At 41.8% G+C, this 27692-nt stretch overlaps 1 protein-coding gene across 1 annotated transcript in view; it reads right to left on the bottom strand.

Annotated features, from left to right (window-relative positions):
- The window catches only part of adkb (adenosine kinase b), a 102449-nt gene that overhangs the window by 32540 nt on the left and 42217 nt on the right, over nt 1-27692 (bottom strand). The window contains exon 5 of the mRNA XM_062442789.1: nt 26859-26967. Coding sequence (XP_062298773.1) covers nt 26859-26967 — 109 coding nt within the window. The remainder of the gene's footprint in view (nt 1-26858; nt 26968-27692) is intronic.

The raw sequence follows: 27692 nt of genomic DNA, 5'->3' as shown, positions 1-27692 counted from the left end.
GCTGCAGGAATCTCGTTCATAAAAATCATACAGGCCATTTTTTCCACCAGGCTCCAAATGTTGTGACTCCAGTGGCTTTGTGGGGGGAAAAAAGCCTCAGTCTGAGCCATGTGAAATTTCAGTTCCCATCAGTAGTCTCTGCCGACTCCGAAACAGGAGAACTTAAGTCTTTAGTGCTGTGGTGCAGATCTTGTATCAAGAATACCAGATCCAGTTTCCCAGGTGTCAGAGTGCCCTGTGAAGTGGGGTGACTATCACATTTCCAGGTCAAGATGATCAAAGTGCTGGGTACACTTCGTACAATTTCCACCCAGTCAAAACATTCAATAAAGCATTCAGAAATGCATTTTCCTGGCAGACAATAATGCGGAGCGATGTTTGGCCATGTCAAGTGGTAATTTGAGGGAAGAGTTGGAAAGGCAGGGCATCCATTTTCAATGTTTACCCTAAAAAGAGGAATGACTTCCACTTTACTCACACAAAGAAAATGTCTAAATGCTACTCTGAGATGAAATTAGTGGTAATCTAACCATAGAGGTCCTAACTACACAGCAGCAACACGCTATCACACGTTTCCCTGCATTGTATCAGTGTTTTCCCCGGGGCTGCTCACATCTGAAAAGCTGGGTGTGATGGATGGCATGGTGTCACCGAGCTTAAAATAAAAGTGGACATCTGAAGGGTAAAAATGATCTATTTTGGGAAGGGCATTTTCATTTGCACCGGCAGCAGAGGTGGTCATGGAAAAGGAAAAGCTTTTTTTTCCAGGTCTATTTTAATTCTGCAGGGATAAAGGGGAGTGTTCAAAGTACTGTGTCATGAAGGTTTTGTTTGACACTTCCTATTACTCAGGAATGATGGAGGGAATTTAAACCATCATCACCTCGGAGAAGAGAGTAATTATGGCCACTGCAATCACACCAAATTTCCTCAAATCCCCAGATCTTAGTCAAGTTTATTTATACAGCCAGAAATCATACGTTTCTCTCAAAGGGCTTAACAACCTAGAGACTCTCTATCCTTAGAAAATCTTTCATCGCTGTTTTTATAATAACAATGGATGAAATGTGAGTGAAAGGGGTCATTCATGGTGACAAACCCACAGAGGAGCAGTATCCCTCAGCTCTAGAGAGATTTTTAGCATCTTTCATCCCATTGTTTTAGTGTTACGGCCTACAACTTTACTGTTCTAAGTCTCCCTGCTTTTATCAACATCATTTCATATTATTTCTGCAGGCAGTTGCTTTGATAAAACCCCAGTAGGCTATCTGCTCAGCAGCAAGCTCCAAACAGACAACGTTAGTGACAAGCTGGTGGCTCTTCACTCAGGAGTTGGTGAACCTGACCAAAACGGAAGGTGAATATTGGACTTACATTTGCCAGGTGGCCATAAACACGACTCCAAATGAATGCAAATGTTGCTCTGTCTCCTGTATGTGTAGGCAGGTAGGTGGTTGTGTGTTAAAGCCTTTAGAGTCAAGGATGCTCTTTAATTGTGTGTCATCTTCTCACTTCCACCTGTAGCAACACCAACACTATTTTCAGCCTGAACACAGCCTAAAGTCGCAGTCACGCAAGCGCTGATATCTTTTTCCTTTTGAAGTGAATGCTCCCATTCACTACTTCCAGGAAGCGTTCCATGTTTTGGTGCGATCTAGGTGTGATTAGACTCATGGGCTGTAATTAACCTCTGTTCAACTCTATCCTGCAAATTCAGGTAGAATATTCAATAGAAACACTTACGTACTGTGTTTGGGAAAAAAAGTCATTATTCTAGCTGTGTGCCTTCACCCTGTTCAGTAAAATGTCACAATGCTGTCAAACACTGTTCACCGTTTGTGATTTCACTGCTCAATATTTATCTATCACCCAAATTGGTTCAGTGATGTCACATCTTTTCACTAGGCTAAGGAGTTTCAGTGGAAGGGGGGGACGGGGACTAATGTGACTGTACGTTTTGACCCTCAATTCAAGTAAAACCTCTATTACACAACAACTTCTATCAGGAAGTAAAAAAGGAAAATGAGCAACAAAGCAGGGATCCCTCTTCAAGGACATACAGGCATGCAATAGCTGTCGCTTGTAGAGAGTAGACAAGAGTAGCAATAGTAGGGTTGTGATGGAGAGAGGAAGAAATATGGTATACTGTACAACCAGGAACTACAGAGTAGAAATGTTACAAAGTAGCAGGAATACAAATAACCACAATCTATGCATAATATGCCAAAAAGTACTTCATATATAAATAAAATGTGGCACATATACAATTTTCAAAAGGGACTAAGTTGTTCTATTGAGGCGTTCGTTCCTGTGATAAATTCCTCTTGTCAGGAAAGCCCTGTGAGCTAACCAGCAGTGTTGCAAAGCTTTTCAAAAACCGCCCAGGCCATGCTATCCCTGTCATTACCATAAACAGCCCCCCATCATGCTCTCTGGTGCATAGGGTTCATTACACAGAATTAGATGTCACACAGATCAGAGCGCGTGTGATGCCACACACTGCTCTCCTCCTCAGTTATCTCTGTAAAGCACTGTTGCGAGGTGGATCGATAGCTGAGGTTTGGAGCTTCATTAGCTCAGTATGACTCCATCTCCATCAAGACACCTCTGGCACGCTACGCCAGTGTTGCGAGATATATTTTACTCCCCGATCCTGAAGGTCCTGCTGTTTTACACACAAACACAGGGACAAACAAGACCTTCACACATGATGAGGGGGGGGAGTCAGTCTCTGGCTTGATAAACAGCAGAAAGAAAGAAGACAAACAAAGGTAAGTGATTAATGGTGTCACAAAGTGCCTTGAGTGGAGGAGAAAAAAAAAATTACAAGGATGAAAAGAGCTCATTTAAAGCTTTTCTTCTCAAAGGGAAATGAGTGGAGAAAAAAGCTACAAAGCAACTGAGATTTTCACAATGCTAATGATGTTTTGTTTGCATTGAAACGGCCAGTTGGTTTCATTTAGAAACAAGTTCAATTAAGCCAACAGAGAAGATAAATGTGTAACAACCTCGCCAACATGATTCAGCATTCCCCGCACTTTTAGGATGTTTGATCTGACTGCAAGGCAATTCTACCGCACTGATAGCATCTGCCTCTTCTTCTTCTCTCTTCCATTAAGAATCATGTTCTGGTGAAGCTTATCAGACATCTAGGAATTCACCCACTTCTTCTGGAGGGAGCTGGAGGGAGGCCAAACTGTACTGGAAACATAAGGGAGGGCTGTGCTTTTAAAGGCCGCTCAGAGATGAGGAAAGGGGGCTATCATGTCAGCCAGGATCTCCAGGGCAACATAAATGTGCCACAAACGCTGGATTTAACAACTGGGCAGAGACATCACTTACTAACTGCTGCAGTATTTATTTCTATAACATTTTCTCTGGTTTAAATATTACCCGATTTTCAAGCGAGTGGATATTTTTCCCCGATGTCGTGAAGGTCTCTTGTGGTGTATGTGAAATATAGAGATGCTGCTAGAAGGTCAGGGCGAAAAACTAAACATACCTGAACAAGGTCGTTCTAATGAGTGTGAATAAAACAAGACATTAGAGCAAACCACAGAACATTTGAGGGGAGCATGTGTCGCACTGCAATTTGTACAACCATCAGAGACCATAATTACATTAACGTCAGACACCTCTACTCTGTCAAGTAATGGAGGAAACTAGTCACATGGAAAAAAAAAAAACTTAAAAAAAAAGGCTTTTAACCCCAAGATGAGGTTAAGGTTTTGTTGGCATCTCAACATCGGAAGAATTGGTTTGATTTTAGTGGCATCTCACTAAAAGTAATCTGAGATCAGCTTCAGGGTCTTTTCAAATGGCTGCCTTTTGCTCTCCTGTTAAGCTCTACAGTTTCAAAAATGTGTTGGCTGGGGGAAGAGGCCAGCCTGAGCGGGATGCCAAGGAATGTACTTAAGATCTAAAACAGACAAGATTTAAAGCCAAGAGCATTTAAATGCCAATACTAATCCACAAAATAATTCACCGCATAGCACAAAATGACTCTCCCTTACAGATACCATATGTTACCTCTGTGAAGAGATGAAACAAAAATGATGCCAGAAGAGATGCTTTCTTCTCTTCTCTAAAACCGTGTTATCTTGTTATTGAAAAAGAAAAACCAAGCTCCTCTCTCCCTCTTTCCTCATGTTCTGAAGAAAATCTGTGTTTGTGCTCTCTTGTTTCTACTGTTGTTCTTACCTCCATCATTGGGAGATTAGCCCAGAACAAACTGTTTGGTTTGCAGGGAGTTAAAATTTGCTAATGCATACACTCTCAAGTGTCCTTGTCTGCCACACTGCACTTAATTAGCATTTTAGTGCGAGGAGTTCTCTCTCCTTCAGTACCTCTGAAGGGGAAACATCACTCCAGCTCACACACACACACACACACACACACACACACACACACACACACACACACACACACACACACACACACACACACACACACACACACACACACACACACACACACACACACACACACACACACACACACACACACACACACACACACACACACACACACACACACACACACACACACACACTTTTGGAGTCAAGTTGAGCTCCTGTAGTTTCTTACACAATTTGAGAACAGGGTGAGGAATGGAAAAGGGGGTTTGGGTTTGTGGGGGTCGATGGAAAAATGGGATAAAAGTCTGTGATGTGAAAACAGATGTCGGGGCTCTTCTGAGTTGTCTCTTCTGAACTGGCACGAAAAGACGTATTAATATATGGGTCAGATGTATAAAGCAGAGGTTCGGTGTCGGCGTTTTGACACTGCAGTGAGGTTTCTAGTTTCAGTGATTTGGGAGGTTGTGCACAGACAGAAACCAAATCGCGGCAGACATTCCTGTTGCTGGGAAGTGAACATTTCCAAATGTGCCACTATGTGGATGTAAATGAATTACTGAACTTAACACTAAACACTAAAATGAGGAACTGAGGAGACAATCTTTCACTGTTTGCAGTCACTCTGGTGAAAGCTTGCGCACCAGGTTAGAAAATTACAGGTAATTGCTGAAGCCATTGAATCCAGTTTGGTTTTGGTTGAAAGACTAAAATAACAAAGCTCTGATTGCTGAAAAGACAAGGGCAGGGAGCTCAGAGGCCCCGTTGCTAAGAGTTAATTTGATACATATTTCTCCCCCTTGAAATGTCTGAGGTACTGGCAAGAGACGGCGAAGAAAAAAAAAAAAAAAGTGAGAGGGAGGGTGAGACCCCCGCTCTCCCTGCAAATACTATCCATCTGCCATATTACATTTAACCAGCATGAGAAGCTAAGGGAGCGCCCTTGCACAATATTGTGTGAAGGCTGTCAAACTCAATGCAGGAGCTTGGTGCCCACTGCTCAGAGCCGAGGACACAGGGCTGCTTAAATTCAGTCTAATAATAACTTCTGACTGTGTGCGCTCGGCACCAGCAAAACAGGAGAACACGTGGCAGACAGGGAACTTTTAATTATTCATGGATGTTTTTAAAAAAATCTTCTAATTGAAACTGTAATATGATGGCCTCCGGATGAAAACACCAACAGCTATCAATGGCTTTATGCCTAATCACCAAATTAATTTTTTTTTTACAGCAGCAGTGCAAACAAAAAAATATCTTCTTTTTTTTTTGCTGAGTGTGCATGAAACTTGCTGGTGTCTTAAAAGTGTCACTTTAGGTTGTTTCTAGGATGTGATCTTTTATATGATTCTTACTGGCAATTTTATTCATATCTTTTTTATTTCTTCCAGCCATTTAGTACTGCGCTTCCATAAATTTGGGGGATCTACAAGAGACAGATAAAACAAAGAATGCTGACTTTAAGACTCTATAGTTCAACCTCCAAAAATGTTGGATCCTACAATTCCCACAATGCAGCACAATAGCGTCTTTTCATGAAGCCCTTCCTGTGTGATAAACACCCATGCTGTTCTCACAGTCTGAGCGGTAATTCTCACTAATAGTACACTGACCTTTATGTGTAAAACTGATGGAGAGCCTCTTTAATTCTGATCTTATAATATGTTTTATGTCGGCAGCCAGAACACTCAAAATTTGATTTTTAATCTCAATGAGACTTTCCTAGTGAAAAAAAATTAAAAATCCAAATGACTGATCATGCAAGTTTTTTCTGTATTTAGTAAAGTTTATATGGTATGTACTAAAAAATCTCATCTTTACATTTTAAAGACTTTCTACAATCTATAATGAAACTACAGTATATAAATTGTAACCAAACTGCCACTGCAACTAATAATGATATAAAACTGAAATAAGCAAAGACATGCTAGCATTTGAGTAGCTGGAAACAAGACGTTTTGTATATTACCTTAATGAATGGCTAATTGTTTAAGGACATAAGTTTACATGTGTTAACTTTGTAAAATTGTAAAATCACACTGAATCACACTAAGGTCTCAATATCTTCAGACCTCAGTGGCACAACATGGCGCTAACACTCACGACTGGTATTGCTACAGTACCAAAATCAAGCTCAGAAAAATCAATTGCCTGGAGGCAAGAAGTGTGAACTTTCATACCCTAAGCCCAATTTCCTTGAAAGTGGAGGTCCTAAATCAAATCAAGTCAAGTCAATGCACCGTGGAATTATGCGAAAAATGACACAGCTATATAAAATGACAACTGGTAAGAAATACCGTCAAGGCTAGGAAACTTTTGAGCTTGTTTATTCACTCCACATGTTTTTATCTTCCTGTTGCTGTGATGATGCTACAAGTCAACTCTGATTGTTTTTGCTTCTATTCAGGCCAAGGGGGAGAAATATTGAGTGCACTAAGATGATGTAAACAGACAAAAAAGAAGAGCAGACAGGAGGATGAGATAGTGCAGAGAACAGAAAGTTAACTAGTTTAGTCGATGCTAGAAAAAATTGTATGAAGAGAGTGCAGTGGTGTTTTACTTTTTAAGAGAATGGGTCAAATTCTCTTCAGACTTGTAATTGCTTTTTATGATTCACTTCTGAGTGAAGAGAACTTCCCTACCTGTGCACGGCTAATCACAGCTGATGAAAATACCTCAGCTGGACTTACAAAAATCTGGGAGATCAAGAGAAAAAAAGAGAGAGACTGAATGACACTGGGGGAGCTTTCGAAGTTAAATGCATTTTAAAGCAAATGTATGATGATAACATTAAAAGTTGGCCACTGTTGCTGTACTTTTCTCTCTGTGAATTATTGGGAAAGTTATTGCTCTCCACTGGGCTAAAAACACATTTACTTCTCTCAAAGTACTCAGATATTAGTAGTGTAGTGTACTGAGATCTTCTCACACTTGAGTATAGCCACTATGTTTATCATAGCCAAAAAAGTGTTTCTTAAGCATCACACTAAACCTAAAAAAATATATTAAAAAATTCACAAAATTCAGATGCTGCTGGTAGGCGTCAGGGTTGTCTGCCAAAAGCATAAGTAACAGGGTGAGGAAATGTGTTAGATGTTAAATCAAAATTGTTCAGAGGCATTAGCATGCTCCTTGCCTTTGATAATTCTGCCATTACTTATTAGTAGTCATGTGGTCAATGTTACCCCTCTGTAGGACAAGATGACTAACACACATGAGTGGGCAGAGTCACAAAGACACGTTGGGCTGGTCTGCAGGGTTGAACCAGTTTTAATCCGTTTTGCAACTAACAGCCCTGTGATGTCGACCAGTCTGGAGATTTTTTTTAAATTTGAAATATTTGTCATCTTGCGCCATGTTTGTACACCTTTTTAAATGCCACGCCAGTCAACTGGGGCATTAATACTATTTTCTGTGGGGACTATATTTTTCCCAGTATTGTTACGTTGGTTACCGAGTCTTTGTCATTTTAACCGCTGATATTTTTGTTTGTTTTCTTCTGGAATAAATAGAGCTGAGCCGTTTAAAGTGGTTGTGTGGTCGGCCATGGTTTTTAGTTTAAAAAGTCTCAAGACTGTGTACAAAAGCTTTTCCTTGTTCACTCATTAATCATTCCCTACATAATAAACATTCGGGTTTACTCTGTAGTATGCAATAAATTGAGATTTTGGACACTTAAGAGACCATTTTACTCCATTACTGGCGGTTGTACTGTTGCATAAAGGTACTTTACACATCTATGAAAGCTTAAGCATTGCAATGTGGAATTTCAAGTGGAAAGCAGTTAACATTCTTTGGACGCTGCATGCTGTTCTGCATTGTGGTCATTTTTGAAGGCATAATATAGTGCATAAATGTGCAATGTACTGTAGGTACTGACATAAAATGTGTGGAAGTAAATATAGTGTACTTGGCAGCTAATACAGAGTGATTTCTGACTCGGCCTGAAGTGTTTAATCTAGGAATTCACATCAAATGAATAGTTTTTAAGGTCCCACTGCAATTACAAATATGTGTTTTTATTCACTTTGCAGAATGATGTATGTGCAGAATTTGATACCAGAAGGCTGTTTTCACATTAATTTGATGAAAGCAGAAAGTTTCTCTGTGCTCACCTTAAATCTGAGTGAGACGTGCACATAAAAGTAGGATAATGTGACCTCACTACTAGCGTAGAAGCCAATGGTGGTCTAGTATGCAACTTAGAGGAGTGTGATGTGGAAACCTGAAGCTCCCAGTGCACATAGGGGGAAGTTTTTTTAAAGGGAGAAATAATTTTAAAAATTAAGTAGTTTATTGAGCTCTGTGTCAAAACCTCATCAGGCATTTTTTTAAATTCAAAACAGTATTTTAATGTATCTATCTTTAACTTGGTTAATGTCTAGAAAGATCGGTGCAACTATAGTAATGAATATCTAACCATTTGTTAGATGTAGATTTAAGCCACAATCAGCTCAAAATCAACATATGCTTTAACTCACTGGGTCCAGGTTAATATTTCAGCACTAAAACAAGAGCCTAAAGTGGCCATCGCCCTGTGATCACAATATTAGCAATAAAGCTGTGTGGATGATAAACCTCTTTAGCCAAGACCAGTCACTCTCACGTATGATTTATCCTGATGAGAGCCTCTCAGACGGACAGGAGAGTTATCCTTAGCTTCTACAGCCACATCCATTTTTCTAAAATTTCAAAGTGCTTGAGATTTGTAAGTGGAACAGCCTAAATGAAACAAACTGGATGTACAGTGGAGTCCTACATAGGAAATGTTTGAATCATCTCTAAATAATATACACATAGTACAGTACAATGTGTGCCAGTGTTTGGAGACTGGAGAATTCCTCTTCAAAGACAAAGACATTTTAAGAAAAACCTTAAATTTGCTATCCAACATGTCAGTCTGGTTGAAGAGTATCCATTACTTAATATACACCCACACTTCTTAGTGCTGAGCTGAAACATGAAAAATTACCACTTAAGGGAAAAATAAACGTGTAAAGCTGGTCTGAAGAGCAGGAGGTGGAAGGTTGCCTTCTAATTGCTGGAGGGGAGAGAAACCATGTTAGAGTAAACAAAGTCTGATCGATGGTGGGGATTATATCAGAAAGAGCCTTTGGCCTTTGGCCAAGACGAGCAGACACACTGGTCTCTGTCTCTGCTACAGATGGAAAAAATAGCCAAGGCAAGAAGCTGGTGAGTTAAAAGCAATATATTTCACAGAGGGGGGAAGAGATAGAGTGTAGTACAATGCCAGATATGACACGTAGCCAACTATATCACGTCTTGGCTATTTGTATCAGACAGAAATGCCAGTAGATAAGAGAGCAGTGTTGTGAGTTTGATGGAAGGCTGTTCCGGCCGAAGGCTTAGCTTTAGGTCAGGCTATACTCCCACGGCACTGCAGTGTTGTGTGTGAAACCTCTCCATCACAACACGCACAAGTTCAACGCGCTGTTAGCTGGTCACGGCCGGGAAGAAATGTATTCTGTATACTCCCGGCTTCAATGTGGCAATTGCAATTCACATAAGCCACTTAAGGAAATCTGCAGAGGGAGAGAAAAAGGGTATAAAACTGAGAGGGGCTTACGAGTTATTGGAGCCTTTTAAACATGGAGGCTCCTCATCAGACAGGGTTTCCTTTTTTCACCAAGTCTTGTAAATGAGTTCACTCCATTGCCTTTAAAACCCCTGTAAAGGTATTAAGCCGGAAATAACATAATTCATTACCTCTGTCTGAAACATGTTTAACTTGATGATATAAAACGAGTTAAAGTGCTTTGGTCTCAGTTGCAAGGATTTAAAAAAAAACACAAAAAAAAAACAAGTAGGTATGTGCAAAATGTAAGCTATTCTGTCTGGGATGTCATTCAGCACAAAAGGAATACTAATGACTTCTGAATCCATTTAGAGACTCACATCAATTTCTGATTTATATTAATGGCCTGTGTATTGCTTTCTCCATATCCAACAGGACTGTGTTCTGCTAAATTTCACCATAATATTCATGTCGATAAGCAGGTGACGACTTGGAGAAAGGACTGATTATATTTGCTAATCCCCAAAGAAATTAGGCGAGATTGATGAAAGCGTGCATATACTCCACACAAAGCCTTGGGAGTCTCTAAAAGCTGTTACCATGGTGGTATCCCATTAGAATAACAAACATTTCCCCTGGATGTTTAACATCGCTTCCCAGTGAGCACAGCCCTCCCTAAACCTCCCCTATCTCTCTCTCCCTCGCTCTCTCTCAAGCACCTGCCTTCACATTTTCCACTTCTAAAATTCTACCAGCGGCTTGGAAAAAAAAAGGGGGGGGGGGGTGAAATATGTAATGCAGTTACGAGAAAACTTGAGTGCCAAAAAAAGGACTTTTCTTCAAACCTGTAATAACTTTCCATGGGAATAGGGAGAAACTTAAAAAGAATAACACTTCCCCTTGATTTTCTACTCCTACCACTTTTTTAAGCAGGCAGTGAATTTCCTGGAGTGATAAGGGCTTAGCCAATGTAATCCTCAGAGGACCCTTCTCTGGCATGCCAGGAATCAAGAAACCCTTCCCTCTTGAAAAAAAAAAAGAAGAAGAAAAGTAGAAAAAGACAGAAAGAGAGAGGCAACAGTAGGTTTGGGAACAAGGAGGAGAGGCAGCCAGCATGCCATCTCCCACACATGCTGGCGAATGCAAATTAGCATGTGTGGAAAGAGCAGCCGGACTCGCCTCAGCTGGAGATCAACAGAGGAATATTGATATGACAGTGCAAGGGGCTTCCCTGACTCAGACAGCAGGGGCCACTGAGGATACTCTAATTGGCCTCACGCAAGTAAAGTGGGGGTAGTGGTGGGGGGTGTGGCACGCATAAATGTTTGACACAGATTGATTCATTATCAGTTTGCCCGACAGGCTGGGTGGGCCTTGTAAAAGTGTACCATCTTGAACTGGTAGCATGTAAGTCACTGTCACCGTGGCAGGACAGAATACATCATCCCGACCTTTCACTTCAGATATTGAAATGAGAGCCAGAAACATGACTTGCCACACTGCAGGACTACTACTCTTGCATTTCAAAACGCAAGAGTAGAGGGATAGTGCAATGATAGGTGACAGTGCAAGGGAAAACATTAATAATTTACAAATGTCTCCTCTGTCAGGATATGCCAAGCTATGATGTGCTGTCTTTTTTTCTTACACCAGATGTCAAAGCTGACTGGCAAGTTTGAGGTATAAATATTCATTTGATTAAGGAGCTACTGTACGTGCTAAATAAAAGGTATTCTATCTGAGCTGTCACGCAAAATAGATCTAAAAAGTTTAACCAATTAATCCATTTATTGACTCTAGTAACTACTGGTTTACATTACTGACCAATTAATGGCTTCTGTATTGCTGTAAAAGCTTCCACATATCTACTGTAACAGTTTGCTACATGAGAGGTCATAAAGTATTACAGCCAAACTCTTTTACATCTCCTAATGTGGTTAAACTGAGGTTTTGCTCGATGATAAACGTGCACAAATTATTCAACATCCCACAAAAACTAATCTATCTGTTTAAAAAAAGGAGTGCAGGCTTCATAGACACGCAGAGCTGCTGAAGATCACTGGCAGCCATTTAAGAGCCGTGAGAAAGGCAGTTGAGCATTTCAGCTTCTCGCTGGGTGGTTGGTTACATGTGGTTGACACATTTGCATCTTCAAAGATGCACACAGACAAACTCAATATGTGTGAGAATGTCTGTGCGGCATGTGGAAAACCCCAGTCCTCCTTCTGAAGAGGTTTCCTCCCCCTCTCAAAGACTATACGACATTTTAAGGTCCTTTATCTGTCAGGCAGTCGCCTCAACAGCAAGTTGTAAACAACTTGCTTGGACTGGATGCACAGAAAACAGTTGCTAAATACCGTGCAGCACTGTCTGCTCTGCACCAAACCGAAAAGGCGCTGCAGGAAGCTACAAATCAGGAGCCATTACACAGCAACAAATATGACAGGAACAGTGCTGCACATTATTTGAGCTCCAAGACTCATTCACTCAGTGTCTCTTCCAATGAGCGTGAACAATGCAAGCAGAGTGTGCATTGTGCTGCAGAGCAGGAGACTGTTCCTCTGAATTGGGGGTAAATTACAAAAGAGGCCTGTGCAAATTAGACTTGATGGCTTCATAATACGTCTGAAGTGTCAGCTTCTCCAGAAACCTATCCCCAGGCTACACTCACGGATCGACGCTTTGAACTTCCAATTATTCCTGCCAAACCGCTGCAATCACCATGCTGTAAAACAATCTTTCTAGCGTTACAGAACGCACAGGATCGATGTTGACTCAGTTGTTGGCAATGACAGGGTTACCAAGCTTTCATGACATGATGAAGTTGATACAAAGAACACATATCCACCTTGGCATTACACGTGTGCAAGTGTTTTCTTTTGAATGCAACTTTTGAGTGAAGTCATGACAGAAGATTAATATCTCTACACGGTTTGTAGTGGTTTTTATCCTGAGAGACCATTTGTTACAGATGGAGGGAGAGGACCAGAGGGAAACAGCTGTATTTCAAGAGGAACCATCCAGAGCTGTGTTCGCTCGTGATTTTCATTTGGAGAGGAAATATATGCAAGTGCTCTTGCAATTCCATAAGATTGCAGCACAGAGAGGACTCATAAACAGTAACACAAATCTGAAACAGGATCTGGCATGTGTGCAACTGCTGAGCAATTTCAAAGTGCAATATGACCTCTTACTCATGCATAATTCTGCTTCCAAAAAGAAATAAATTACCTTTGCAAATTGGGACACCTCCAAAAGGTGCTACTGGGTGCAGTTTTGTCGACAATACGTTGAGTGATTGTGAGTGCAGCAGACAAAAAGAGAAGCTAAACCCAGGCATGATGACTGGGGTCAAACACCTCAGTTGGACCGGAAAAAGTGACCACAACGGTTGAATAGAGTGAGACTCTGAGAATAAAATGGAGCCCGAAGGGGAAGCAGAGAGAAAGCAAAAAAAAAATGCTTCCTGTAAACACTGGCTAAGAATTATTTACTCACAAGGCTAAACATTAAAGCTTCTTCTCATCCGTAATTAATTCTTGTTTATATTTCCCAACGACAAGTGAGTAATATACATAGGGCGTCTAGCTGAGATGCATCAATATTGTCTCCTGAACTGCGCTCGCTACATAATTAATATACACACTGACATGACATGGATATGATATGACAAGAGTATCAGAGGCAAAGAGTTGGAGAAAGAGCTGAGTGAATGCATTTTTCATGAAGCGTAGCGCTCCCAAAGCCAAAAATTCTAGACAAGATGTTTCAGTTTCAGAGACGAAAAGGGGCATGAAGGGCAAGACAGGCGAATATGTAGCTGTATGAAAACAAACCTGGAATTTCATATGCAATTGCACTCATACTGACGTGTCCGCATCTCTGATCACACATCCAGAGGTCGACTTTGATCGGCCTTGCATCTCCCTCTGGGCTATTGGATCAGGGTCCTGTTCTAAAAAAACACTGCAAATGTGATACAACATCCTCTCATCTTTTTACTTCCACGGATGTCTCAACATCTGATTGGCTGCGGCGTCACTGCAGCTGCTGATACTTAATAAAAGTTGAGCTGGATTTCTTTAAGTGTCGTGTTTTCCATTTCTTTCACGGTTTCTCCTCAGATTGTCGAAGCTATAAATATCCCCAATTTCTAGTTCTGTGAAAAGAAAAGAACCCACACAGGTGTAGAGTAGAATTCATTTCGCAGTGTATTTGGACAGAACTGCTGTGCTCTGCCACTGAGAGGGGGGCCTTACAGGGGCCATTCCTCCTCATTCAGAGCCATTACCACCCCACTGTCACTGTCAGTCTGTCCCCTCACCCATCACGGAGGCCAGAGCAGCACCACAGCCTGTCTCAAACCTCACAACTAAATCACATTCTACGCACAAACGGCCGGGGCCATGCAGCATCTACTGTATCTAATCTAATCTGTCCATCTCCTGTGTCCCTACACATGCACACCGACACACAAATACTCACACACACCCACACACGCACACACTATGTCTCTCTGGAAAGGCAGGCTAACATCTCAGCACCTCAATCATGTACATTTCCGCTGTGTGTGGTGAAACAAGAGTCTGTAATGCAAATCAGAAATCAGGATTTGCCTCCACAATTGGGGCTTTATCAGCTAATTAAGAAACAGGGAGGCATCGCTGAAATGAGCATGCAATATTCCCATGAAAACCGCCAAAGGAAAGAGCACTTAGAACATATCAACATAAGTCCTTGGGAGAGAGAGGGAAGCAGCTGTGATTGATAAGGTTACTATCTTGTCAGCTAAAAAAGAAGGAAAAAAAACACCTAAGGGAGGCAGCAATTTAGCAGAAAGAACAGAGCGAATGTTCTCAGGTGGCCCTGATGGCCACTTGTCTGCCCCTCAGTGCTATAATGCCTGCCACAAAATGGCACATGTTATTAAAATTTTGACAGATTTATTATTACAGTTGTTTAACCTCTTTATAATCAAATCATGTTAAGGGTTCAAGGAGACTCTCTCCCAGTGAATTACAATCATTTTAGCTTGATTTAAATTCTCCCTCTGTGGCAGAGGTCCAGTTACCCCACAAAGGCACATATCCTGTTTACACCCACCATGATTCAGAGTCAGAGTGTACATATGGGATATTTTTTTAAAATCAAGAAGAAGAAAAAAGAATCAGGCACTTTGAATCTAGCAGTATGGTAAAAACACAATAGAAAACTGCTTTTCACAGCTATTATACTGTGTCAAAGGGAAATGATAGGGTACAAAGTTAGTATTCCTCCCTCCACTTGTCCACCATAATAGTCAAGCCTAACACTCACAGATCTGACTGGCAGGATACAAATGTATCACTATTAAAGTCAGTGGGCAAAGCCACATTAATCCCACAGTCAATGTGTGACAGACCGCAAGGGTGACATGCTGGCATATTGTGTTTCATGTACAGTAATTGCTGCAGCTCAAAGTACTCAGAGGTGACATCGTAGCGTACAGTATGACGATGAACGAAGCATGTCATTGGGCCTGCAGGGAGAGGAATGTCATTAGCTACAGGACGCTGATGATGGAGTAACACTCTCTTAGTGCTGCAGAGGAAAAACAACCGAACGCCTTCAGCAAAATCAATACAGTTTGAGCCGTCAGAATGCAAATAGCGACTATTCTGGCTGCATGACACGGGATGATGCACCATTACTTATTCTGGCTCCATTCAATGTCATCATTAGCCTTGCCAGTGTCAAATCCGCTCAATAAAGGGCATTATTTCCAAAAGGATAAGCGCTGCATTAATCCTTTTATGCTGCTTTCAGCAGGATAGAGTCTCCCATAGCTAATATTAATGTGCTAGGTGTCAAGAGTGAGATGGCTAATCCTGATAACTCAGGATGTACAGTCAACATTGCAGATGGCTATCTGCCCTGAACTAGCACTCCTAATAGGTGCAGGAACAGGATGTGCTTTTAAAGCTGCACTTCCCGAACGTCATCTTCAAAGAAAACGATAATTTTCAACGGGGTTTTCTGAACTGAGAAGATAAGCCAGAGAACGGGGGAGGACAAAATAAAAATGATGCTCGCCTCAGAGAGGAAAAATAGCTTCCTGATATAGTCCTAGCTCCCTCTTTAAAGCTGACACCTAGAACATACAGTTTATCAATTATACATGAAGCCAGAATCCATCTTCTGTTGGCAGCTTGTTTGGATCTGGCCCGAGCCCTCTGAGTGGTGAAATGTGTCTGGGAGCCCCCATCCCTCCTGTCGCCTTTTTCCACTCACAGCCTGTCCTTAAATCAATCCCTTTTTAGGCCTGAATTTATTTTTCCTGTAACAAATCTGTCTTGGCAAATGATGTCACATAAGCGGGGAGAATGACAGCCTGATGTCTATGCGGGGAACATCAACCTTGCTCCAGCAGCCTCCTCCCAAGGTGAGTAATCATGCTGAGGAGCAGTGCAGTGTGTGGATGCCAGCCAGAGTCCAAACAAACCCAGAGTCTGTTGCTCAAGATAAACAAACCAATTAGGGGGAAGGCATGTTATTCCTCAGTTGGTGGGATATTTGCTAGATGGAAAATAATCAATGCATTCTTATTTCCACGGGGTGAAGCCGAAAAGTCCTGAGCAGAATAAAATCTAGGCGGAGAGGGAGAGTAAAATTATTCATTAGAAAAAATAAATAATGGGACTAAACTACCTACTAGTCATGTAATTAATCCATGCAGGCTCAGTGGAGAGAGGAGAGCACAGAGGGGAAGATTCATCATAGCTTTTCGCCCCTCGCTCCCAGGGATACATGCCCTTCTTGTGTGGATGAGTCAGCTTACATCTTCTGACAATTGTGAGCCAAGGGCTTTGTCAAAATGAACCACAGTTATTGTTTTGATTGGTCCCCCCTTGTTATGTAGGGAGTGCAAACTGCTTTCAAATGTGATTGCGCCACAGCATTTGAAAATAAGGCACGCACATATAGAACATCAAAAAGGAAGATGTCTGCTTTTTATTTACTGAGGACAATCATTTGGCACTTTGGCACTCTCCCTGGCCTCTCTTCCTCACTGGAACAAGCAGCCCTATCAGTAATTGCAGGGAGTGGCCCCATTGGCCAGCTGAAGCATTAGACGACTGGGCTCACGGTGCATGACATTCAAGCTGGCCAATAACGACAGACATGCTAATCAAAGTGGCTCTGGCCTCCCCATCACAGTGCGACTGGAGGACTTTGCCCGGCCCGGGTGGATGTGCAGCTGCTCTGGCTGCGTATCCGCTCTGCCCCCTCAGGGCCTGGGCACCAGGCTAACCACTGGCACAAGAGTTTAGATGCCGGGGAAAAAATAAAAGTGGCAGAGGCGAACAACGCCACGCATGAAAAATAAATCACAGCCAGCTTGTTAGCATGGCAGGGAGAGAGGGAAAGAGGAACAGAGAGAGACAGAGAGAGGAAGGGGTGGAGAGAAAAAAAAGAACTGGGTTAAGAGATTTAATGTGCTGCTGAGAATCTGACACTTGCCAGAGGTCCAAATGTTCTACCAGAGCAACGGCAGCCCTGCCGGTTAAGTCTCTATAAAGCCTCCAAAGCTGCTTACAATATACACTTGAGAAACAATAGATAAGGTCAGAATAGTAGCCTCTGTCTGACTGGGACCCTGTATGAAAAATAAAGACTTTACCCCTGCATGTGCCCATGGGAGCCTGGTTATGTTTTAATGGGAACTTTAAATTAAAATTCCTACATATCTACATCACCTAACCTCTTGGATTCAGTGGCGTTAGATTGAGGGTGCTATGAAAAAAAAAAGAGTGCATCAACAACAGAACATAATATAATTGGGTGGATCAGGACAGAAAATGATTATCGGAAGATAATTTAATATATTTTAAATTATATTTTTTAAAACATGATGTAACATAAATGGTAGTAGGTTGCACTCTACTAGGTCATCTTCAAGGTCAAACAAGGACAATCAATTTGATAAATTAAACAGTCTTCCAACACATAACAATGCGATTTGGATAATTAAAGCTGGTTAAACAATGTTAAACCTGAGGGATGATGTTCTCAGTACTCGCAAGGCCATCTTCAAAGTCTAACAATTACAACAATATGCAGACAATTTGGATGATTGAAATGACCTCACAACAAGTGTCTATATCCAACTCCACTTGTTTATTTTAAACACAGGTTCTAGTGGTAGCTATTAATATATCAATAGCACCACTAGCCGGTGTAGAAGGAATAATCATAACTTCAAAAGCAGATCATTTAACTAACGTCGCCTTGCAAATCCAGACAGCTGTTCTACAACCGCACAATCCTAGTTTTAGCTCATTTACAGTTTGGCTGGAGTCAGTTGGCTGAGCAGGTTCATTAAACATATGCTAACCTAGCTTTTGCTATGTTTTATTTTTAGTCAATGATCTCAGTTAAGCTAAATATGGTTCTCACCTTTGTAAACAGTCAGACTCCTGTGTGGACTGACAGACTGTGATTGACAGCCAAAGCATGCTGTGGCAAATGATCAGTGACAGGTTCCACTGAACAACTGAGTGGTCCAAAGATGTGGGATTTGTTTATTACTTTTTTTTGTCAGTTGCTGAAAATAATAAATGATCACTGATATAGACTGCTTAAATATAATCCCCAGACGGCAGTGACTGTATGATGATAAGTTGATTTTTTAGAAGACAAAAAGGTGTCAAAACCATAACTTCTCCTAACTGAATAATAGTGATGCATTTGCTCCACTCACTCGATTGCTCAGATGCCTATGCATGTGTTAACCCATAAATATGCTAACTGAGACTTAATGCAGGCCTGGTTGATGTGACGACACCTATATGTTTTAATAATATATGACCAGTTGTTTTGTTTGAAATTGTATATACCAGTGAGGGCAGCAAACAAACCTTGAAAGGGCATATTTAGAGTATTACCGCAGCCCAGTAAACTATGTATTGAGACAACTAAAGAAGTCACGAAACACTGAAGACTTAAGAAGACAGTCAACATGGTAACACTTAACTTGTGATCTAATGTCATGAAATGCCTGCATGCACCAGCTTTTGTCATCCACATCACGCCTGAAACACATATGCATTGTTTACTGTCATTCCTTGGTGCATGTGTAGACAATCTGAAATGATATATGACCACTTGTTACTTTTTTCAGGTCATGTGTTGACAACTAAGCAATCTCCATCTGCTGAGGAAGAACTAAAGATGCGTTTGAACATTTGAAAGTTGAGTTGGGGGGGGGGAACAATTAAACAGAGAGGTAATAATTATGCAAATACATTGAATGGCAGCCATAAATAGTGTCAAAATTGAGGGTTGATATAATAAAAATCTTGGGGATTATAGCTCTAATGAATAAATGATCAAATCATTACAAAATATTATATTATCCTTAGAAGTCATTAGTCTCCTTTAAAAGGGAAAGGAAAAAAAAATTACTGGCAGTTTATAATGGATCCAGGCCAAACTGGCAGAAGGAAGATATGCACTGGCTTCTTACAGACCATAAACAAATTACGGCGACATAAAAGGAAAAATGAAACCTTGCAGAAGGAAACAATTCTCCAAGAACAGTGTCCAGCATCTGCCGCACAGAGACGCACATCTGCGGCAATTCTTTGTAGGCCAGTTTCAGAAACTGTCAAGCTGACCCGAGTGCTGCGGATGGTTTGTGGTGAGGAGAATAATCCAGCAATATTTATTCAGTCGAAGCTTTATGCTCCAGTGTGATAATATAACAGAGTCTGACACTTAACTCTACTCACCATCTTCACCCAGGAGACACACTATCCTAAAGCGTCTGCGGTTCCATCATGTGAATCTTAATCAGATACTTAGCCAGTAGAGCAGGTTTTTACTCTCCCTGGTGAGAGTATCAACACATGGCCATCAGGCACAATTCACAGCCGCAAAGTGGCTATTTATTTTCTGCTCAGCATTACTTGACAAATAATTACTCAGTCTATTCAATTAAGCCGTGGAACGCGCACAAATGGCCACAACATCCCAGTGTAGGGCTGAAACATTATTCTACGTTTTACAACTTGGTCTCATGAATAAAAAGGCGCGCACACACGCCGGGTGCTTTGATGCAGTGGGAGCGAGGGGACGAGGTGAAGTAAAGTAGAAATATCATTAAGTCTGAACTATTTCATCCCCTTTACAGCGAGGGAATGGAAAACAGACTTGTTGCCGGTGGAGCAGATGCACACAGTAATCTGGGGTGAAAGGACATGGTGTTTTCCCTGCTGAAGGAGAAAAACTGTTTTTACAAGGTAACGTGGGTGTACAAGGAGAAAGCCACTGCATGCTGGTAAAGTAATATGGACTAGTCTGGAGGCCTGCCAGAGTCCAAAAATGTGCCCCCCACCCGCACCCTCCCCTAGAGAAAATTACTCAAGATACAGTGGATTAAAGCATTTTTCGTCCTTGTTGTTCAAATTAGGGGGCTGAGAATAAAGACTCCCAAAATAAAACCAGCACATTACTGCCAACTTTTAAGCATTTCCACACACATTTCTTACAAAAAATGAAAATAAATAAATAAAAATAAACTGCATAAATACACAAATCTAAACTAAAATAGATGCCAGTCAGCATTCAGTGTGATGTGAACTCCGCCATGGTGCTCTCCTCTATAATAAGAAAATGAAGTGAACTTTGACATCCTGTAAACTTTCTCATCCACAATTCCAAAAGTATTTGCTTTCACAAAGCTTACCGTGTTTATATTGCATCTAATCAAACAAATAAAAGGAACAGTGGTGGTAAGCAACAAAGTTTAGTTTATTTACTTCAGTATTTCCATTTTGTGTAACTTTGTACGTATACTCCACCATATTTCAATAGGAAATATCTTATTTTTTACTTCACTGATTCAATTGATTTTGCATTTGAAATTTCACTGACAAATCATATGATCACCTCATATGATGCACTGTCATAGATTAAAGGGCAACATCTTAGTTTAAGTCCCCCTATCACCATTTATTGTATAAGCAGTATATAAACATTCAATAAATGGTTTTCTAAAATAAGTGTTTATTAATGTATTTGCTGGTATTTATAACTCTTCCAGTGGAGGGTGGTATATGAAGAGATTATGATTGACAACATAGTAAAAAGAATGTCTTCATAGAAGACATGTTTTTATATCTCCTACATTATATGTATGGTTGTATACTGCTTACAAATGCTAAATAGGTAGCAACATCTAAATCAGCTACAACAATAAAAATGTAATAATATAATGCATATATATACACTACCGGTCAAAAGTTTTAGAACACCCCAATTTTTCCAGTTTTTTATTGAAAAAATGTTTTCAATCTTACCATCTTGGTCTTTTTTCCTACGGTAGTTCTGGTATAGCTTGGACTTATGTTTTGGGTCATTATCTTGCTGTAGGATGAACCCCTGACCAACTACGTGCATACCACAGGGTACTGCATGGCGCTGCAGAATGCTGTGGTAGCCGACCCTGGATCCAGAAAAGCAGCACCAGACCAAAATGCTTCCTCCTCCATGTTTGACAGTTAATGTCACACACTGAGGAACCATCCTTTCGCCTACTCAACGGCCTACAAAACTCCTGCGTGATGAACAGAATATTTGAAATTTTGATTCATCAGTCCATAACACCTTCTTCCAGTCTTCAGTAGTCCATCGGCGGTGTTTCATGGCCCAGACAAGCCTCTTTTTCTTATTCTGACGTCTTAGCAATGGCTTTCTTGCTGCAACTCGACCTGTCAAACCTGCAACTCCAAGTCTTCTCTTCACTCTTCCCTTGAAACTGAGACTTGCTTACTACGACCACTATTAAGCTGTGCTTGAAACTGTTGTCCTGTGAGCCACCTATCACGCAAGCTGTTGACTCAGAAACTTGTCTTCTGACTCTGTTGTGGCTTTGGGTGTGCCAGACCTCTTCCTTTCAGAGTTTCCCCCAGTTTCTGAGTGCTTTTTGATGGTGAAGAAAACTGTACTGTCACTGACACCTTGACTTTCTTTGCAATTTCTCTGTAGGAAAGACCTACATTTTTAAGTGTTTTTGTATAATTTTCAGTTTTGGGTAACCTTACCTTTTTTTTAACCTCTGGCAGTTCACCACTTACCTTTGTACCATTTCAAGCTATTCATTGGACTTGAACTGCTTGAATTTCAATAAAAAACTGGAAAAACTTTTGACCAGTAGTGTAGTTTATGTTAACATTTGTTGTAAAACTGTTAATCTTCACATCTATAAAATGTGCATTGCATTAAGGGATTCCATAATGCTCATGTAATTTACACTACTTTTTTCATTCAGAATTCAAACAATGAAATGGTGGACAGTAAATATAGTGCACTACGTAGTAAATAGGGAGTCATTTCAGACACATTTTCCTATAAACAAACTTATTCCATAAGAATTAGATACAATAATCACACAATTAATTCTACATGTAGTGGCTTTAAGTAAAAATGACACTTTTAATTTATTGGAACATGTTTACCTTGCAGCATCACTAATTTTACTCAAGTTAAATTAAGGATCTGAAAACTTGTTTCACAACTGACACCATGTAGTAAAACCAAATCAGGAGTAAGGGTAATTGTAAACAACCTAAATAAATCCTGTAGAAGAGTGAAAGCCGCAGAATGTCTCAGCAGCCAGCGTCGCTTGGCCTCTCCACCCTAATTTACCACGCTCCGCCCACTCGGGCCTGCAGGCCGTGGAGCTTGCTGATCCTCCAGCAGGGCCGGGCCAGCCCATACATCCCACTGGCACGGGACGCCCCGCCGAGAGCCAATCACCAAGCCTGCACTCCTGACAGCTCATTACCACTCAATTAGGCAGGTGCACCTCCACGCACAGCCTTCTGACAAATACAGCCCTCCCAGATGCATGTTTAACAATCGAGAGAATTATATAGTGACAGCAAACACTAAACGCCTCACCCTTATCACTTGATTGCCTCAAGATTGAAATCCTATAATTGGCCCAGGCCAGCGGGAGAAAAAAATAAAAAGCCAATAAATATGATGCAGTCAGCTTGTAATTGAACAATTATGAATTCATATTCATAAGATGTTTGCTGGCAATTACAAAATGCCATCTGATTACGCGCAATTTGAAATGACATTGTTCCATGCTAAAGACACTGTGGTGTCAGCCTAATAAAGAGAAGACACATCATAGCAGTTGCTCGCTGGCCGACATGACCTCCAGAGATGGGAGACATGCTGACACAGTGGCTTGGCCGATGACGGACAGGACTTGGCACCCATCGCTCTTTGTCCCCTAAACCTACTGCTCACACTCGCTCACACAGAAAAATAACACCACCAAGGGTTGACTTTCAAATTTTAACACCAGTGGGCACAGATTGTGCGCATAACAAAACACAAGCAAGGCGAAAAAATGTTGATCCCTTGAGAACAGATTCTAATCAAGATGAAATGATTTACAAATCTATTTAATAAGGCTTGCCAGAAGTCAAACTTGGCATGTAAATGCGGTGGGGATTAAATTTCATCGGCAACCAAGACTGTAACTGATCGCCTGCAGACAAAGGGGGAGCCTGCCAGTTTTTTTCTCCCCCCTCCACTTCTCTTCCCTCCCTTCCTCTTTCTCTCCACTGCCTGCATTTTGCCTCGTGATCCCTCCCTAGTTATGTGGAAGGACAGGGGCAGTACAGAGTGGTGCAGTACAGAGTGGAGAGTAAAGAGAGAAAAGACAGAGGAGAGGAAAGGAGGGAGGAGATGCAGACAGAGGAAGGGAGGAATTTTGGAGATGAAAAGCAGTGGTGAGAGGAAGAGGAGAAAAAGAGAGGAGGATAGAAAAGAAGGAAAAAGACGAGAGGGAGAGAAGCTCAAGGTCAGCGTGAGGACAGTGTGGTCCTCTGAGTTGGACAGAGACACAGCCGCAGTCACCTCTGTGCTAATCAGCCCTTTGGCTGGCTGATGAGGTGTCAGTTGTGTATGTGGAAAACCTCTCCCTTCGCTTTTTTGGCTGCAAATTGCAGGGGCTGGTGGGGCGGAGTAACAATGTGTGTGTATGTGTGCCACTCTGGGGTGTAAGCAGGCTGACGTGCTGCTAGTGGTGCCAGTATTGCGCTTTTTTTTTTCCTGCTTTTGCTCTCGCTCTCCCCTTTGCCTCTTTTCCTTGCATATTATGCTACAGTGACTGAAGCTGAACTCAGCTTTCCCCTGCAGTGAGGGCAAGAATACAACTGCCAATTAATGCTATATGCAGTGTGCCAGTGTTAACAGTGTGAGGAAATGCTTCTTCAACTCGCTGCGCTGTTTGAAAAAAAGGTGGGCTAGCTGTTTTTACCAGGTGTGGCTAACCTCTCTGAGGCTAACGGTGATTGCGCCGTTAGTTTAGGGCATAAACGAACAGCTTCCACAGCTGTGATCAGGTTTGCGACCTAACAGCACTGCAGCTTGTGTCTCATTGGGTGAGTTTTGTGTATCAGGCCAGTTGGCAGAGGCGAATGTCTCCTCCGTCTATCCTTGGGTTATTTCTGACCATCTGTGCCCAGTCATTAACAGGCCTTTTCACAGTCAATTGTCTTGTTCGTCTCCCCGCTTCTTAATTTCTGCTACTTGCTCTGTGCATGACCAGGAGATGGACCTAGAGCCAAGAGCTTCTTTTTTTCCTGCATGTAAATGGCATAAGTTAGGAGAGGCCATTTTATTAGCTGGGACTAAGGAGAGTTGTGGAGCCATAGGTTAATTCAAAGTGGCATCATGGAGGATGCATCAAGCAGTGGAGATCAAATTACAGGGCAAAGCGCTCAGTGGTAAGAAAAACAAGCCAGTGGTATGCTGCAGAATGTGTGCGTGTACGCTGTGTGTGTTTAGCAGCAAGTGTATGTGTGTCTGAAAGACTGGAGAAATTGGGGGGGGGGCAAAGGATACAGCAAAAGAGACGAAAAGGAGGAGGGTGGTGTCCATAGAGGGCCAAGGGGGGATGGGGATGGAAGGAAAGCGGGAGTGAAGGGAAGGAGGGGGGAGAAGAGGCTAACTGGGCCAACAAGCACACATCACCCCCACCAATTAGAGTCACTCATCTCCCCTTCACACAATACATCACCCTCCATTTCTGATGTTTACAATCGTCGGGGAAAGAAATAACTGTAAACATCACTGCAGCAGCAATGGCATTCAACAACAAAAAATAGATATCCTCTGCCTGAAATGCATTTAGCCATTCCTTCTTCCCCCTCACGCCTTTGTTATTGGTCTTTGTGCAATGATTTGCCTAAGGACCCAGATTTCCTAGCAACAGCCTGCCACCAAACATTTGGCAGGAGTTCAACATTCTCTCTCTTTGTGAGAAATGGCAGTGCTGCCTCCCTGCTCTGCGTCTGCCACCAGCCCTGCTGCTACTGCTGCTGCTGCTGCTGCTGCTGCTGCTGGATGAGCCAGACTGGCTGCAAGAGCCCTCTAATAATTCTGTTTTCATCCAATCACACCACATAGTAGCAGGCACCTTGAGAGACTCTGCCAGGAATCATCAATCACCTCTTTAACACACATGCTCCGACAAACACTGACGCACGTGCAAGCAAATAACATGCTAACATACACACATGCGTGCTTTCCGGTAATTAAATTTACAGATTAGAGTGTACAAGGCCGCGTGTCCCACCCAGCAGCCGTTTTAATGAAAATCAACAAAGCACATTAATACACAGCAGAGGTTGGTACAGTGTGTGAGTGAGTGAGGGAGAAAATGTACAATCTGGCTGTAAATTGGGTAAATACATCTGAGTGCTCTCGACAAGGTTAATGGAGAGAGGAGGCCTTAGTGAACACCGGTCTAGACACGCCACACAGTATTAAGTGGGAATAGCTGTGGCAGTGTATCTGGCTAAGTACTTTAGAAGTGCGAATGGGACTCTAATAAAGCGAATGATCCCCCTGTTTTGACAAAGAGGCCCAGGAGGGACGCTGAACACCCTGTTTGAGATTCCAAGCACTGACAAACACCCATTTGTGGCCCTTCTATCCCCCCTCAAATCCCACGGAAGCTTTTCCCTGCGCGCAAGACTGTCGGATGTGGGCAAAACCCAACTGCCAATTTGCAGAGGATGTGCCGTGTTTGCTAATGCGGAGCAGAGGCTAAAAATGAGACCACACAAACTCTGGAGGATGGACTGACTGATCTGCTTTCTGGCACAGGAAATGACAGCTTTTTTTTTTTTTTTTGGTGTTTGTTTCTGTGACTGGGCAGCTAATTATGAAACCTCTATCATTATTGCACTACAGTACTCTCATGGTTAGAGGGCTTGTGAGCAACAGGGGGAGCATTGTGTATTTCGCTTGAGACAATATGCCAAGGAGTATGTTGATTGCTAGGCTGTAATGCTGATTTATACCGATAATGACCTGCTTAAAGATGTGGAATGCAGTGCAGTTTCAAGGCTATCATCTTGACTTCAGATCAGAGAAAATCTTGATCTACCGGAATTAAATGTAATCCCAAACAGTGAAACATGAGCATGGCAGGCCATCCTACTCCAGAAGCTGTAAGTGAAGACATTACCTCAGCAGTGCAGCTTGAGTGTGTGTGAATGTCGAAGCGCACATCTGTCCTCGTGTGTGTTTTGTCTGTAAGGGGAATATTGTGTAGGAGGGGGTAAAGCCGAATGAACTTGCATAATCAATTTTCACACTTTCGCAGCACCTGTTGGCTTGTCTTCACATTAAAAGGAATGAATGAATGCATTACATGTAGAACAATTTCACACTGTGTTGCAGCTTCATGCACAAAGACGAGGGGAAAATGGGGAGAATGGAGCTGTATTGTCTCAATAGGTAACATAGCTCATTTCACTTGACAAAGGATGAATGGATATATTGACAATGCAGAAGGCACGCTGAGGCATTTCCTGAATAAAGCCTCTTAACATTTTGTCCTCTTCTGGCAATAGAGTTAGGGAGCAGTCATTTTGAATGTACAGGGTCTCACTTACCGCAATATAATAGACCTTGGCTTTCTTCACCAGCTCCCAGTTGCTGTCCAAGTCCAGGTGTTTTTCCTTTTTGTAGCAGTTTGCCGCTGCCAGGTTAGCAACAAGGGACCTGCCGAGACAGACCCCATAAATCTTCCACCTCGCTTATCATCCATCTTAATTTTGTCTCAAAAACATCCCTAAAAACACTCAAGCCCCAGAATTTCCTTTGTTCTTTCAAGATATAAAAGGATGATAATGGTTCCTTAGAATGTCTGAAACAAGGTGAATTGAAGTCATCTGGATGTCTTTATCATTCTTTCTTTTTCAAAAATGAGTTATCTAAAACACCAAGAGAGAAGAGATTAAAATAAGTGGAGGGATTTTCAAGACCAACAATGAGCCACCTCAAAATTATTCATATTATCACATCAGCTGGAAAAGTGGTCGACCGTTAAAACAAAGGTGGAAAAACAACAGAAATGCATTACTAAATGAACACTTGAGTTAAGTAGTGAGTGGCGGGAGCTGGAAAGTGAAGCAGGTGGCATTACCTTAACAGAGCTCATTAGCCAGTCCTTGCATGCTGTCTCTTTATGAGTGACCATCAAAATGAATGCAACCATCATTGCTACTTAGGGGAAAACTGTTAGGAGACCATATGACAGGAGGGTGCAATGACAGTAAGAGGTACCTTTTCACACAGCTAGAAAAAGCTAAAAAACATGATTAGCGTCAAAGAGAAGATAAACACTATGCTGGGTTGATCAGGATGTGATGTTGGAGGCTATGGTATGATAGCAGGATAGGGACTGCACTTGATTTAAGCTGCAGTAATGGACTCAAAGGTTAGGA

This window comes from Scomber scombrus, chromosome 21 (assembly GCF_963691925.1).
Source record: "Scomber scombrus chromosome 21, fScoSco1.1, whole genome shotgun sequence".
Lineage (NCBI taxonomy): Eukaryota > Metazoa > Chordata > Actinopteri > Scombriformes > Scombridae > Scomber > Scomber scombrus.
This window is presented reverse-complemented; position numbering and strand designations above follow the sequence as displayed.